This window comes from Pangasianodon hypophthalmus, chromosome 22, assembly GCF_027358585.1.
Source record: "Pangasianodon hypophthalmus isolate fPanHyp1 chromosome 22, fPanHyp1.pri, whole genome shotgun sequence".
NCBI classification, from domain to species: Eukaryota; Metazoa; Chordata; class Actinopteri; order Siluriformes; family Pangasiidae; genus Pangasianodon; species Pangasianodon hypophthalmus.
Window position 1 is genome coordinate 15736560 of NC_069731.1, and position 15294 is coordinate 15751853.

The window sequence follows — 15294 nt, forward strand, 5'->3', positions numbered from 1 at the left end:
CAAAGAAAGGCAGCTTTGTTTAATAAAAGGAGAGACGGAATGACATCTGGAAAACAAAGGACAGGCAGACTGTCTCGCTGATGAACAGAATCCCTTTATTTATATGTCCATTAAAAAAAAAAATAATCATTATTGTAAGGCTGTGCTTTGAATGCTCAAATCTGATTGGTCAGAAGGTATAGATCAATTTTCGATCACAGCAGCGTTATCATTTTTATCGTATGGTACTAACATGTATGGTGGACGCTCCACAAAAACAAATTTTAAGAAAAGTATGTATTTTTCTTTCTTGTTTGATTGTAAAATCATATATTAAATTCCTTGTATGAGCCATGAAGCATAACAATAAAGTGTATAGAAATCCTGCTAGAAGGTATGACCAAAGACAAAGCTTTATTCTGTTTCAGTTGTATTTAAATACTGTATAATTTATCATGCTTGTTATCACGTTTTGACTATAGTACACGGCCCGCATTTATATATTCAAAATATTCTCCTTTGTCATCAACAAAGAGCTGAAAATCAGGCTTCCATTTTTAAAATTTATAATGCTATCACTATATTTCCGGCAAGTAACACTAGCTATATTTACTGAATGCGTTTCTGTTCATCATATAAATATTGGTTACGTTTAATATTGTGAGATCATTGAACTTACTAAATAATAGAAGAAATTGCTGGTAAGGATTAGCTGTCTCCATCTGACACCAATATCATGTTTAGAATATAAAGATTGACCTTATCTTGACCATGAAGATTGGACTCTTGACAACTTGGCTTTGTTACTGTACTTAAGTACCATTTTGCAAGATTTGTACTTCACTCAAGTATTACTGAAATTAAATACTTGTAGTCTATTAAGCAAAATTTCCAAGAAAAAAAAAAACATGCTTTGTACTCCTTACATTCTTATTTTAACCTCAAATATCATGAGATTTTTACTTTTTTTTCTAGTTGTTTTTTCTTAAGATGTTGTCTTTTGCTGGAGTAACTGAATCATACAGCATGAGGTATCTTGTTTGCCTCTTATGTAAAAATGAAATATCTGCCTTTAAAATTCATCATCAATGGTAAAGACTATGTTGAGTCAAGTTAAATTTAAATTTGATACATTAGCAAGCTAAGTTCTATAATGTTAGGTAGGTAAATTAGCTAGCTGGATATGTTTTTCACATGAATTGGTTAAATTAGCTAGTTAAGTTTTGTAAATTAGCTTGTTAAACTAGCTAGCTAATTAAATGTTGTAATTTAGTTAGTTAAATTAGCTAGCTAGTTAAGTTTTGGACATTGGTTGATTAAATTAGCTAGTTAAGTTTTGTAAATTAGCTTATTAAACTAGCTAGCTAAGTTCTGTAATTTTAGGTAGGTAAATTAGCTAGCTAGTTAAGTTTTAGACATGAGTTGGTTAAATTAAGCTTGTTGAGTTTTGTAAATTAGTATGTTAAACTAGCTAGCTAATTAAGTGTTGCAATTTAGTTAGTTAAATTAGCTAGCTAGATAAGGGTTGGACATTAATTTGTTAAATTAGCTATTTTTGCTACAATTTGTAAATTAGGCCATTAAATTAGCTAGCTGATTATGTTTTGTAAATTAGTTTGTTATATTAGCTAACTAGTTAAATGTTGTACATTCGTTAGTTAAATTAGCTAGCTCGTTATGTTTTGTTATTTAGCTAGCTGAATTAGCTAGTTAGTTAAGTTTTGTATATTAACTTGTTAACATAGCTAGCTAATTAATTTTTGCTGATGTGCCTTAGCATTCATTTCAAAAAGCTGAATTTTAAGTTTGTCTGAGTTAGCGGAATATGACTGATGACTGACTGCTTAGGAAACTAGCTAGTCATGCAGGATTGGGCATGATGAACATGTGGTCCTTTCTTTTCATCAAATTATGTTTTATGCTTGAATACTTGAGCATGTTTAAATGTAGATAGTTTTGACTTACACTCAAGTAGAATTTTGTCTCCATACATCTACTGTTAGTTTTGACCCAGTAAACATACATTTACTTAAGCACAATTCCTCTGTACTTTTTCCATCACTGCTCATTGCTCATCACTATATACAGTGTTTTATGTAAATGAAGGTTACACATGATAAAAAAAGACCTTCCACTACCCTATTATTCATAGACTATAATCCTACTGCTCATAATAATAACCTAATTACAACTTCTACAATGTAGGTCAATCAAGAGTTCTTACATAACAGCCTAGACCAGTACTTATGCTGATTATTGCTCGTCTGTGTCAGGAAGTCAATTAAAACAACAAAGAATTATGTGCTTTGAGAATTATTACTCAGAAATACAACGATTATAGAGGAGCCACAAAGGTACAATACGGCTTGGAAGGAATTGTAAAGGAAATGAAGTGTATTTCAAATGAAGGTGTACGTACATGTGTGACACGTGGCTCCGGTGTATCCAGTGCCATCACAGGAGCAGCTGAAAATGTCCCAGGTCTGAGTGCACCTTCCTCCATGCTCACAGTGATTAGGCAAGCACCTGAAAAACATGACAGAGCACAGGAACAGTGGGTTAAATCAGTCTCACATCAAACATAACTGCCCTGAGGTAACAGAGGCAAATTAGCCTCCATCTAGGCGGGACTGACGATTTTTGATATGAATGGTTAGCTCAGATCCAAGGCAAAAGAAAAAGGAGAAATAAAAGAAGCTTATTATTATACAATTTAAGTGGCATAATTTGGTGCATCAGGCAGGAGATTAGCTTTTACTTACGTGCAAAAAAAAAAAAAATGTAGATTTTTTTTTTTTTAGTTTAGCCTCATTGCCTAGGTACAGTGCATAGTTTTACCAACACATATGAAATATATAGTTTACTTTTATTGCAATATTAGTGATTAAGGTCTGTATTCAGAGTTGAGTTAAGCATGCATAGTTAGAATTTAATACCAAAAAGGCTCACATCAATATTCAGACCTCAGACGTAAATACAGACTTCTGAGTTATGCTTCTGAGAGAGCCGGGTGAGAGTTACACGAGTTAAGCGAGCGGGGTGGAGTTTGCAGAGGCATGTCTCAGTGATGTTTGATTCTGATCTTGGACTTGAAGTCCTTTTTACTTGAGCAATATTGGCTTGAGTGAGGACCAAGCCACTGTTGAAAAATTTGATGTAACCACATTGTATAATGCTGAAATGTATGTTTTGGGCTGTAAATGCACCTGATAGAACTATGGAATTCCATCCAAGGCCAATACTAAATACTTACATCGATCAGCCATAACATTAAAACCACTGACAGGTGACGTGAATAACACTGTTTATCTTGTTACGGTGGCACCTGACAAGGGGCGGGATATATTAGGCAGCAAGTGAACAGTCTGTTCTCAGAGTTGATGTGTTGGAAGCAGGAAAAATGGGCAAGAGGAAGGATCTGAGTGACTTTGACAAGGGCTAAATTGTGATTGCTAGACGACTGGGTCAGAGCATCTCAAAAACGGCAGGTCTTGCCGGGTGTTCCCACTATGCAGTGGTTAGTACCTACCAAAAAAAGTCCAAGGAAGGACAACCAGTGGTCTTGCAACAGGGTCATGGGCGCCGAAGGGGAGCGAAGGCTAACTCGTCTGGACCAATCCCACAGAAGAGCTACAGTAGCACAAATTGCTGAATAGGTTAATGCTGGCTATAATAAAAAGGTGTCAGAACACTCAGTGCATCGCAGCTTGCTTCATATGGGGCTGCGTAGCCCCAGACAGAGTACCCATGCTGACTCATTTCCACCCCTGAAATCGCCTACAATGGACACGTGAGCATCAGAACTGGATCATGGAGCAATCGAAGAAGGTGGCTTGGTCTGATGAGTCACGTTTTCTTTTACATCATGTGGACAGCTGGGTGCATGTGTGTTGCTTACCTGGGGAAGAGATGGCACCAATGTCCTGCTGGGAAACCTTGGATCCTGGCATTCATGTGGATGTTACTTTGACACGTACCACCTACCTAAACATTGCTGCAGACCAAGTACACCCCTTCATGGCAATGGTATTCCCTAATAGCAGTGGCCTCTTTCAGCAGGATAATGCACCTTGCCACACTGCAAAAATTGTTTAGGAATGGTTTGAAGAACATGACAAAGAGTTCAAGGTGTTGACTTGGCCTCCACATTCCCCAGATCTCAATCCGATCAAGCATCTGTGGGATGTGATGGACAAACAAGTCCAATCCATGGAGGCCCCACCTCGCAACTTACAGGACTTACAGGATCTGCTGCTAACATCTTGGTGCCAGATACCACAGCACAACTTCAGAGGTCTTGTGGAGTCCATGGGGTCTCCTCATTGGGTCAGAGCTGTTTTGGTGGCACAAGGGGGACCTACACAATATTAGGCAGGTTGTTTTTAAAGTTATGGCTGATGACTTAAGTTGCTGACTCTGAATAAAGCTCTAAATGTAGCCTCTCTGAAATTTGGTAAGAGTGTAATTTTATTACATTTATTCATCCTTTTTTTTTATCCAAATTGACTTACAAAAAAGCAGAATATAATGTTGTTAATATTGGAATTTGAATTACTGGTCACTGCTGTGTCATGCCAATTTATCTCCTCTTTTTATTATGCAAAAAAACCCACCTTTCTATTTCCATTTGCGAATCTTGAAAAGGAACACAAAATAAGTGAAAGGAAAAAGATGTTTAAGCTATTCACATCTCTACAAACGTAATCTTTCCAAGCGAAGTCCTAATTAAAGAATTAAAGTTTAATAACAATTAATGGCTTTGCTGCTTTTCCCCTTGATTTAATTAGTCATCTTCAAAGATGCTTCAAATTAGAAGTCTCAGAAGTAAAACACAGTGACACATGGCCACATTAGCAGATTTCCGAGGTCTCTCTTTCCTTTTCCGAGTCAAACTCATTAGTAGAGCAGAATGCAGTGTGGTGCAAATACGCCAACACTGAATTAGCGAGAAAGTAATGGGGGAAAAAAACAATAGAGGCCCCATTAACTCAGACCATCTCTTTACAGTTATTACAAAATATCTTACAAAAGTCTGTAATAAAAGTAAGGAATAAAACATAACAGGACATCTTGTTATAAGAAAATGATCAATGATATCATGGTGAAATCAGCCTGACATGCAGCTGACCATAATAACTGAATTAGTTTCCAATAATACCACATCCTGAAGTGTTTAATTCCTATTATACCACAGTAATTTGCCAGCAATTACAATTTTTCATTTGTTAATTAACGTCAGGCTTTTTATCTTTTTATAATGGATCAGTCTTTCTTTTCTTCTCTCTTGAATTTAATAAGACCAAAAAACACAGCTTCTCACATTACCAAGGCATGGGAATGTGGAAGATCCTCTGTCCTGAAGACTTTCCCACGCTGGAAAACGTACTAACCGTTACACAGTGCCGACAATTCAGACTCCGTCCTTAAATGTTAAATAAACGTCTCCTTACAGAAAACTTCACCATATCAACGATGATGTTAAATAACACTTTTAGTGAATTATTAGTCTTAGATAATGTGGAATGTTCTCCATACAAGGAATTTGAATGCATCTGAATTACAGGCAGTTAGTGATGCTGTTATAGAACACTTATCAACACCTTCTGACCAATCAGATTTGAGAATTCAAAAGTGCTATGGCATAAATAAGATTTATAAAAGGGATTTTTCACATTCACTGGAGGGGTTAAGCCAAGCCATTGATTTTTAGATTTGAAAGAATAAAATCTATGCATATTTCTTATTTATTTGTACATGCATACTTCTTTTAATTATTTATTTATTTATGTATTTAGCATTTTAGTACAATCTTTAAAAGACATCTGGGCTGAATAACACATGGTTAGAGCCCAGTGCTTTCTCTGAATTCCTCATGGCTGGTGCTGATGGGGCGTGGAAATAAAATAAAAAAACATACTCGCCAGAGAATTAGGCCAAGCTGGAGAGAACTCATCAATGCACAAATGCAAATTCCATCACCCAGGGGACAGGTTCCCAACCCTGGTCCTGGAGTACCCCCTGTCCTGCACAGTTTAGTGTTTTCCCTGCTCCTAACACCAGGTTCAACTAATCGGACTACTCCAGGACCTTAGAGTTATGAACCTGTGACCCAGAGGATTCCAAAGATCTGCACCTAGCTCTCAATAAAGCGCCATGTGAGGGTTTCAAAAGCTATGCACATTATTTTGTGTTGTGTTGTGCTCGGGTACAGCCATATCAATCTTAGCAGCATCACAGCTGAGCAAGTCTGTTCTCAGCCACTGAGCAGATTTTCATCTCTATTTTCTCTTTGACTGAAGGTGTTTGAGAATGCAGGACCAGAGAGCTGGTCTTGTCTGCTTTGCCTGTTTACTCCTGCACTTAGTGTAATGGAAAGTGACAGTTATATAAAGCAGCTATTAGGGACAATAGAAGGAGGATAATGTTCGGTTTAAAATACTGTCAACTAATCATGCTAAGGAGATGCACACACACACACACACACACACACACACACACATTTTATTCTTTTGTAACACTGTTGTAATAACAAGCTAGTTAGGATGACTCATGGTACATCAGGATACGCATGTGTGTACAATCTGAAAAAATCAAAAGCACATGAACAACAAAAAAACAGTAAATTTGGCCTTGTATTCCTGTGATGGATCTGATCCCAAAACTTGCTTGGTAAAGCGAACTGTGAACTGATGAAGAAAAACACAAAAGCAATTATGTAGAATTGGGCAAGTTTTCTCTATCTGAGTCGCAAAAAATGAGTTCACTTCTCAGCTGACTGAGTGGTGTTATTCTAATCTGTCTGAAAAATGATGAGATTTCAAGCTCCATTATTAGAGTACACACTTAGCTAAGGAGTCGATGTTTACAGTGGGCTGAGCTAAGGAGTGACAGAGTGTTTTTGCTATAATTCAATATGCACACAGACCAGCAAGTAATGAAGTGCTGATGCAAAATCACTAATCAATAACCACATTCTGATGAGCTGCAAGTGTCCAGTAATATAAAATCCTTAGTGCACTACTCGATAATTCATTTGGCCTAGAGTGAAATTGTCAATAAAATGATATTTAAGAAAACTTTTGGTTCTTGTCAATGAAGCACGGACTGAAATATACACTATATGGTGAGAAGTTTGTGGACACCTGACTATCACACTTGTATTTGCTTGTGGAACATCCCATTCCTGATTTAGTCTCCGTTTGCTGTTATAATAACCTCCACTCTCCAGATCTCACATTGTGCACAGTGGCATTGTCATGCTGGAACAGGTTTGGGCTTGTTAGTTCCAGGGAAGGGAAATCATAATGCTACATCATACAAAGACATCCTATTCTGTGCTTCCAACTTTGTGGCAACAGATTGGGGAAGAACCGCATATGAGTGTGATGATGAGATGTCCACAAACCTCTGGCCATATAGTGTAAGTAATACAACTTTAAAGCTTCATTACGTCTCTGAGGACACTAGCAAAGCCAATCATGGGCGTCGGTGAGATCATGCATGCAGAAGGGGGCTGATAGTGCTTTTCTCTGAGTGTGTTATGCCGCCCCGTGATGCAGCATGAGCAGCAGTTCGAAAAGATGTGGTTGGCTGGCTGACACAAGCTTCATTACTTCTCTGAGGACACTAGCAAAGCCATGAATGCGAATACATTATTTGGGTTGAAGATATAGGGTTGTAAACAGATACAAATACAGATATGAATAGAAGATGCATATTGTTTTGTTTTTTTAACTTCACAGGGCATCTGGTTGAGACATCATGCATTTACACCATTCATTCATTCATCCTTAGTAAGTGCCTGATCAGGGTCATGGTGGTTTAAATTAGGCTACAAACAAAAACATATGTGCACAAGCAGAATTTAAATAGTCCCACACTCTTTTTTAAAAAAAAACAAAAACAAACAACAACAACACTTTCTAGTTTAGGCCACGTCCACTTCAGTCCTGTCAGAAATATAATAATTATGAGGAGAGAACAATGTCATAATTACAACTCAGTCACGGTGGCCACCGATATGAATGTGACTCCTACAGCAGATGCTAAGATTTTAGTGGTAATTTTGCTTGTTAACTGTTCAGTTCAGGAGTAGTTTGTACAGTTTTGTACAATTGCTTTACTGTACAGTTTTAGTTTGTATGCAATTTGTAAACAACTTTTTACACAGATTTGTGCACCAATGATCTACTCATGCCATTGAGTTTTGTCCGACCAAAATCATTTGAACACACACCACGTCATAATCATGACGTCTGAACTTGTATGTATGAACTTAAACTAAGGAGAACTTAGGAACTTGAAGGTAGCATATAATCTGAATACAGATAAAGATAGTGAACCGCATAGTGAGTTCCTGTGAACTGCTAAAAAAATGCAAATTCAACACTTGGAATCACCTCCAGACCTTTGATTTCCTTAATTTGTCATGAAATAAGGAGGAAACAGGCCACACCTGCCCATGAAACTGCTTATCAGTCAATTTTCCAATTACTTTTGAGCCTGTGAAAATGGCAATACTATGTAATAAAAATTGCTATAATTCCTAAATGGTTAATGTAATATTTTTTTAAACCCCTTGAATTAAAGCTGAGAGTCTACACTTCAGTCACATCTTGATTGTTTCATTTCACATCCACTGTGGTGGTGTACAGAGGCAAAATTATGAAAATTGTGTCACTGTCCAAATAAGTATGGACTTGACTGTGCATATATAATACACACACACACACACACACACACACACACATACGTATATATCTTCAAGCCATCACATCCTGGGTCTCATTAACATACAACCGTGTGTTTACTTGTTCCAGAGTAGCACTGGTCAAGGTGATTTACGTCATTGATCATCTTTTTTTATCAGTGTGCTAAATTTATGCTACCTCACTGCTTGTGCATGAGTGAGAAAGAACTGCAGCACATAAACACATGTTAAGGTTCTGTGGCAGAAAATGCATGGCTAAGCAATCATTATTAGCATAAAGACAGAGAACTGGTGCTCGTATTCTTTAAATTGAATAAACCGTGTTGATGTTGTGCTCCTAAGCAGGAGACGTGACAAGATGGACAATTACTTCTCATGTTCTCTTTAAATGTTGTGTTGAAAGTCTTGTTCTACAACACAGACCATTCCTACAATGGTTTAATATATATTAAATATATAATCTATAAGTTTTTACCTAGAACCTAGGTAGAACTTGTAAGCTAAACCTATATTAGCAGATCCCCAGGCTTGGTCACCATGGGCAGTATTCAAAAGTTTAAATTGTATAAAATAGTTATTATGTATTTGATATTGTGGTTACATCAAACTGTCAGACTGTAGTGCTGGACTTAATATTGCTTCTTGTCTTTTCCATTTTCCACACCTTCCTGGTTCTGTCTCTTTTGTGAACTGGTATTTCATATTATTTTGACTAAACCAGAACATACATTTTAAGGAGTAGCCCAGAGCATGGAGGTACATTTAGTGTTCAGACCTGTCTATGATGGTACACATGTCCAAGCTGACATTCTCAAAAGCTCCCAGCATGCCCCGCTCCACTGCCGTCAGGTCGGCCAGATGATCGTCCACCCGGAGGAGCTGCATGCAGCCCTGAAACGAGCGCTGTGATGGAGACGCCTGGGTCTGCAGGAAATAACCTGTGCATAGTGAGAACAGGAAACAGAAATGCTTCAATCTTATTGCAGGTCATTTAAAACTGATTTTCTAAAGCTGACAATCCATAGTTAAATCTCTGACATAATTATAATTACCACTGAGATTAGGTATTCTGTATTGCATCGCCAAAATGTTGGCTGTTCACCTTTTTTTTTTAAATTTTAGTGAGAAATGCCTTCTGCTATATTCTACACTTATACAAAATATGTTGTAAGACACTATAAAGTTATAATGGAATTCCATTATCAACCACTGAACATTTAGGAGTGGCTTCAGGAATACATCTGACCATTTATTAATTATACAAACTATCACCATATCACAAATCATAAAACCCAGTCAGACATCTGATAAAGTACCTCAACTAAAAGTTCATATAGAGCAATTTCTTGAAAGTGAAACCCAACATCATGTCAGTTCTGAGCTACAGGTCTTGGGTTGAAGTTTTGATTAAACTAAATCCTTCCCTAATTCATTAGAGACCTGTGTCCACATGGAGACTGTGTACTGATGAGAATAGTAAAGCACGGATGAACCTCTAAACCCAACAAGCTGCTCAAGCTTGAATAAGACATGAACACAAATCTTCCACAAGCCTTCTGAGACTCTGTCGACATCCTCCTGATATTAATAGGCAAATTACTGTGTCTGGAGAAATTACCATTTGTTTTCGCTGATATAAGAAATAACAGTTGGTAGGAAAAACAACAAGGTTCTGAAAGTTATCTGGACCATCTGTTGGCTGTCTCTGACACTTTTCTGATTGTCTGTCTGAGCAGAGGAAAGTAAAGAGACAGCACGGTGAGTGAAAAAAGTTCCCCCTAGTGCAAGCTTGACAAGAAATGAAAGAGAAATAAAGCCCACATCTGGTGAGGAACACAAGAAGGAGAGGAGTATAGCATCTGCCAGAATACGCGTCTATATGAAAAAAGTGTCAGGGGAATTCAGGAAATAAATAAAGACAGGCCATATTTGGATAATTGGTTTAGTGCAGCCTGACTTTGTCACAATGTGGTAATTTTATAGCATTATGTAGGAGAACAATTACCAATTTATAACCCTTACAGCAATAACAAGTATGTATTGATGTCAGTACTGAGAACCATGGGAGTTTAAAGGGAGCTAGAGAATAATAGTGGTTACATTAATGAATATCCATGTGCTCAATGTATAATTCATGACCAGCAGAATGACCAGAATCAGGTATCCTCTGGGACACACCATATTGTTAAACCTTTATCCTTATCAGTAATATCAGCACAGATGTTTTTATACAGTCCCCTCCAAAATATTGGAACGGCAAGGCCAATTCTTTTGTTTTTGCTATACACTGAAGAGATTTGAGTTTGAGATCATAAGATGAATATGAGATGATAGATCAAAATTTCATTTCCTGATATTTACATCCCGATGTATTAAACAACTTAGAACATGGCACTTTTTGTTTGAACCCACCAATTTGTTCATGTGCTATTAAAAAACAATGGAACATGTGACTGACAGGTGTTTCTTGTTGCCCAGGTTTGCCCTGATAGATTGATTGTTCAAACAATTAATAGTTCTGAATGTCTACTCGGTTTGAGCCCTAGGTTTCAAATGTGAAGACTGCATTTGTTGTTAAAAAGGATAAACCAACATAAAGACAAGAGAGCTGTCTATGGGAGAAAAGCAATCCATTGTGAAGCTGATAAAGGAGAGAAAATCTATCAGAGCCATTCCACAAGCAATGGGCATAGCCAATACAACAATTTGGAAAGTCCTGAAAAAGAAAGAAACCACTGGTGTACTAACAACCCGAAATCTAACAGGTTGGCCAAGGAAAACAACAGCAGTTGATGACAGAAACATTGTGAGAGCTGTAAAGAAAAAAACAAAAACAACAGTAAGTTCCATCACCAACAGCCTCCACAGGGCAGGGATGAAAGTATCACAATCCACCATTTGAAGAAGACTTCAAGAGCAGAAATATAGCAGCCATACCACAAGATGCAAACCATTCATCAGCAGTAAAAATCAGAAGGTTTGATATGAACTCCCAAAGAAATACAGAGAAGATCCAGAAAAGTTCTCGAACCAAGATTAACCTCTACCAAAGTGTGGAGAAAGAAACGACCTACTCATGATCCAAACCATACGAGCTCACTGGTCAAGCACAGTGGAGGCAGTGTCATGGCTTGGGTTTGCAAGGCTTCTTCTGGAACGGGCTCACTAATATTTATCGATGATGTATCTCATGATGGTAGCAGAAGAATGAGTTCAGGAGTCTGCAAAAACATTCTGTCTGCCAATTTACAGAGAAATGCATCCAATCTAGTTGGGAGGAACTTCATCATGAAGGAAGACAATGACCTAAAAAGCACTGTCAAGGACTTAATCAGTGGAAAAAGTGGAAGGTTTTAGACTGGCCAATTCAATCACCAGACCTTAACCCAAATGAGCAGCATTTCACCTCCTCTCCTGAAGAGGAGCAGGAAGGCAGAAGCCCCCAAAACTAACACAAAATGAAAGAAGCTGTGGTACAAGCATGCAAAACCATCACAAAAGAAGAATGCAACAGATTGGTGATGCAGTTATTGCTAACAAGGGATATGCAACCAAATATTAAGTGTTGTTTACTGTAAGACTATCTGTTCCAATACTTTCACAGATATGCAGGCAGAACATACATTTTTTAGCCTCCATTCTCTCTTGTCTTTGTGCTCCATCAACTTTTCTTTTTTCAGCATCTTTTTAGGATTTGGAGTCAATTTTCCACTGTACATTGGATTGGACAGGGCCCAGGTTTGATGCGATTAAATCTCATTTACTCTTGCCCATGTCGCTGAAGTTGCACCCTAGCTTCTTTCTGGTGAAAATGACACACCAGAAGCCTCCATATTTATCTGCAGCCTGAGTGTGGAGTGTATTTTTTGTGCAGAACAATATCCCAAAGTACTACACATATCTGTTTAGTACTGTATATACTATATGTTCAGAAAATAATAGTTTCTGTTTATTAAGTACGTTCAGAATAAATTCCCACAGAGATTCAAATTTTATTTATTAGGGAAAAGACAACCGTGATACATTTATCTACAAGCTGTGACTAGAAATGATTTTATTTTGTCTAAATAAAACAAATCTTAGTTCACCTCTAGTGTCAGGGAAAACTCTTTCCACTCTCAGAAAAGGAAAAATCGGTTGTAAACAAATTAGAGAGGCAGACATACCGGCCCTCAGGTGAAATAACAGTGATGGATGGAGGAATATTGATTGATAATTATGACTGGCTGATCCATCAGGAGTGTGTGCTGATGGAGAAGTTTCTGCCATTTTTCCAGGCTGTAGCTCTCATTTAGGTTTTCTGAAAATGATCAAGGCTGATGAAGCTCAGCTGCTCTGTTATTTAGCATTGACTAGGAGTTCTGCAGAAGGTGGGAGACACTGAGGGCCACATGTAGGTATGTGAGGAGATGCAAAACAAAACACAGCTTAATGTGGCTGCAAAATTCACAAAAAATATTACTAAATTGCAGTGTAAAAGCAACAGTCTGGAGATTGAAACTTTGAATCCTGAAGATGCCAGTCATCTGTGGCCAAGATAGTAAAACTGGCTGTGCTCTCTGGGTGGGAGGGATAACATAATCCGTCCCCTGTCAATCACAGTGACACTAGTTAATCGAGGGCATCTGTGAGCTCATATATGTAGAAGGAGGTAGATAGCACTTTTTATACTGCCCCATGATGCAGCATTTTGACAATATGTCAGCGGTTGGCTGACTTCATACGTCTTGGAGGAAGCATGTGATAGCCTTCGCCCTTGCTGATTGGTAGCTGTCATATGACAGGGGAGACCTGACTGGTGGGCTAAAATGAAAAAAGTAGTAGTGGAAAAAGGTCAACATTAGGGTCATCAGAAAGCTTGAAATAAAAGCTTAGTAATGAAATTAATTAAATGAAGTTCGTAGTAAAAGCACTCTCATTTCAGAACATGAAAAAGTTGTGGAGGGCATTAATATGGCTGATATGACATTTGATTACTAATTGGTTATAATGAAAATTTGGCTGATGATAAGTCTCATTAAAACAAGGTTAAATAAACTTTAATACATTTTTCTTGTGGTCAGCTGTATCTTCTTTAACATCTAGAAAAACAGCAATGCCCCCAAAACCTTAGTTAATGTGTTTTTTTTTTGTTTTTTTTTGTTTTTTTTAGAAAAAATCTATGTGTTCATTGCATATGGCCAGGGTTGCCAGATCTGAATTTAAAAAAAAATCAGCCAGTGGGCAATCCCTAAGTAGTTTCCCTAAAGAGATCTTTCACCAAGGCCCCAAAATGAAAAAAAAAAAAAAAAAAACATTTTGTCATAATTAAAAAAAGTAGTTTTTAGTGGTAAAAATACACACTTGGAAACACTGCCTTTAAAGCACCAAACAAGAGAATAAGACGCATATTTAAACCTGGGTTTGGGAGGCGGAGAAAACACACGCAAAATCAGCCATGGCTAATTGCCCTTTATTACACTGAAAAGAATATGTAATCAACCACACTTCATTTTGGCTTTTTTTGCTGACCTCCCATGATCCTCACTCAAATGCATATGTATGAGCACGCTCTTCATGTTTCCACATGCACGGAGCTTAAATTGCCAGTTAAGGCTCGTACACTTGTTTTGTACATAATGCAAGAATGCAGAATAATTATGTCTGAAATGAACACAAACAGCTTAGTACACTTAGCCCTGATGCTTTATTTGGTGATGGACTGTTAACTTCACTTTCCTAAGTGCCTGTTTACTTTCTTCTTTCTAATCTTTTGTCCTTTCTGATGGGGGTAAGCATGGATCCATCAGTGGAAATCCAACCTAATATCACCCAACATTCTCAGAAAAGACCTCTAATACTCCCTAAGACAAGGTAGGACAAGGGATTAACTCACACCATTATTGCTGTGGTTGTGTAGTTGTACTCACCTCCAAAGTGGTACGTTCCTCCAGTGGTGATCTGAATGGGTGTGTTGGTTCTCACAGCCGAAGCCTCGTCTCCATCGATGGTCAGCATGGTGAAGTTTTCTTTGGCCAAGAAACGAACATCATGCCATTCTCCATCATTCAACCCTGAACCTGTAATGATAAGAACAATGAGGGAGATATGATGACTCTATCAGCTGATTATTTAATGCCTCCATGTTCATACCACATAAGTACAGTATGTGATAACCCCTGATGCACTACACATATTTTGGCCATATTTATGTTGCTTAATTGTCACTAACACAGTTTACGTTCATAGTTTTAAAAGAGTATTATTCTTTCTTTTGCACACATTATTTAATCACATATTAATATTAAATATTGATAGGCAAGGATTTCAGGGTGGATTTTTGCTTTAATCCAGGTACATTGCTTTATTAAGCTCTGTGTGTTGGAGCTTGTTGCCACACAAGTCTCAGACACACAGAAGACCATCAGCCATGTCAATAGGTTGATGAGCAGCAAATTACAAGATGGCCTTAGAATCTTGTTTACGACTGACTGCAGATCTGAAGGATTCAAAAGGCAGGTTAATAGCCTCAGTATAAGCGCTGATTTCATGGCTGCAATCGATAAATCACAAGAATGTGTTATTTACTCCTGAGTGCAGCAAGCAGAACACAATAACAACCAGCA

General features: G+C 37.6%; 1 protein-coding gene across 1 annotated transcript in view; it reads right to left on the bottom strand.

The window, feature by feature from the left end:
* The window catches only part of LOC113541144 (contactin-associated protein-like 2), a 135805-nt gene that overhangs the window by 58048 nt on the left and 62463 nt on the right, over positions 1-15294 (bottom strand). Inside the window, exons 9-11 of the mRNA XM_034298225.2 lie at positions 14599-14748; positions 9465-9627; positions 2399-2505 (exon numbers count right to left, since the gene is read on the bottom strand). Of these exons, the coding sequence (XP_034154116.2) occupies positions 2399-2505; positions 9465-9627; positions 14599-14748 (420 nt within the window). The remainder of the gene's footprint in view (positions 1-2398; positions 2506-9464; positions 9628-14598; positions 14749-15294) is intronic.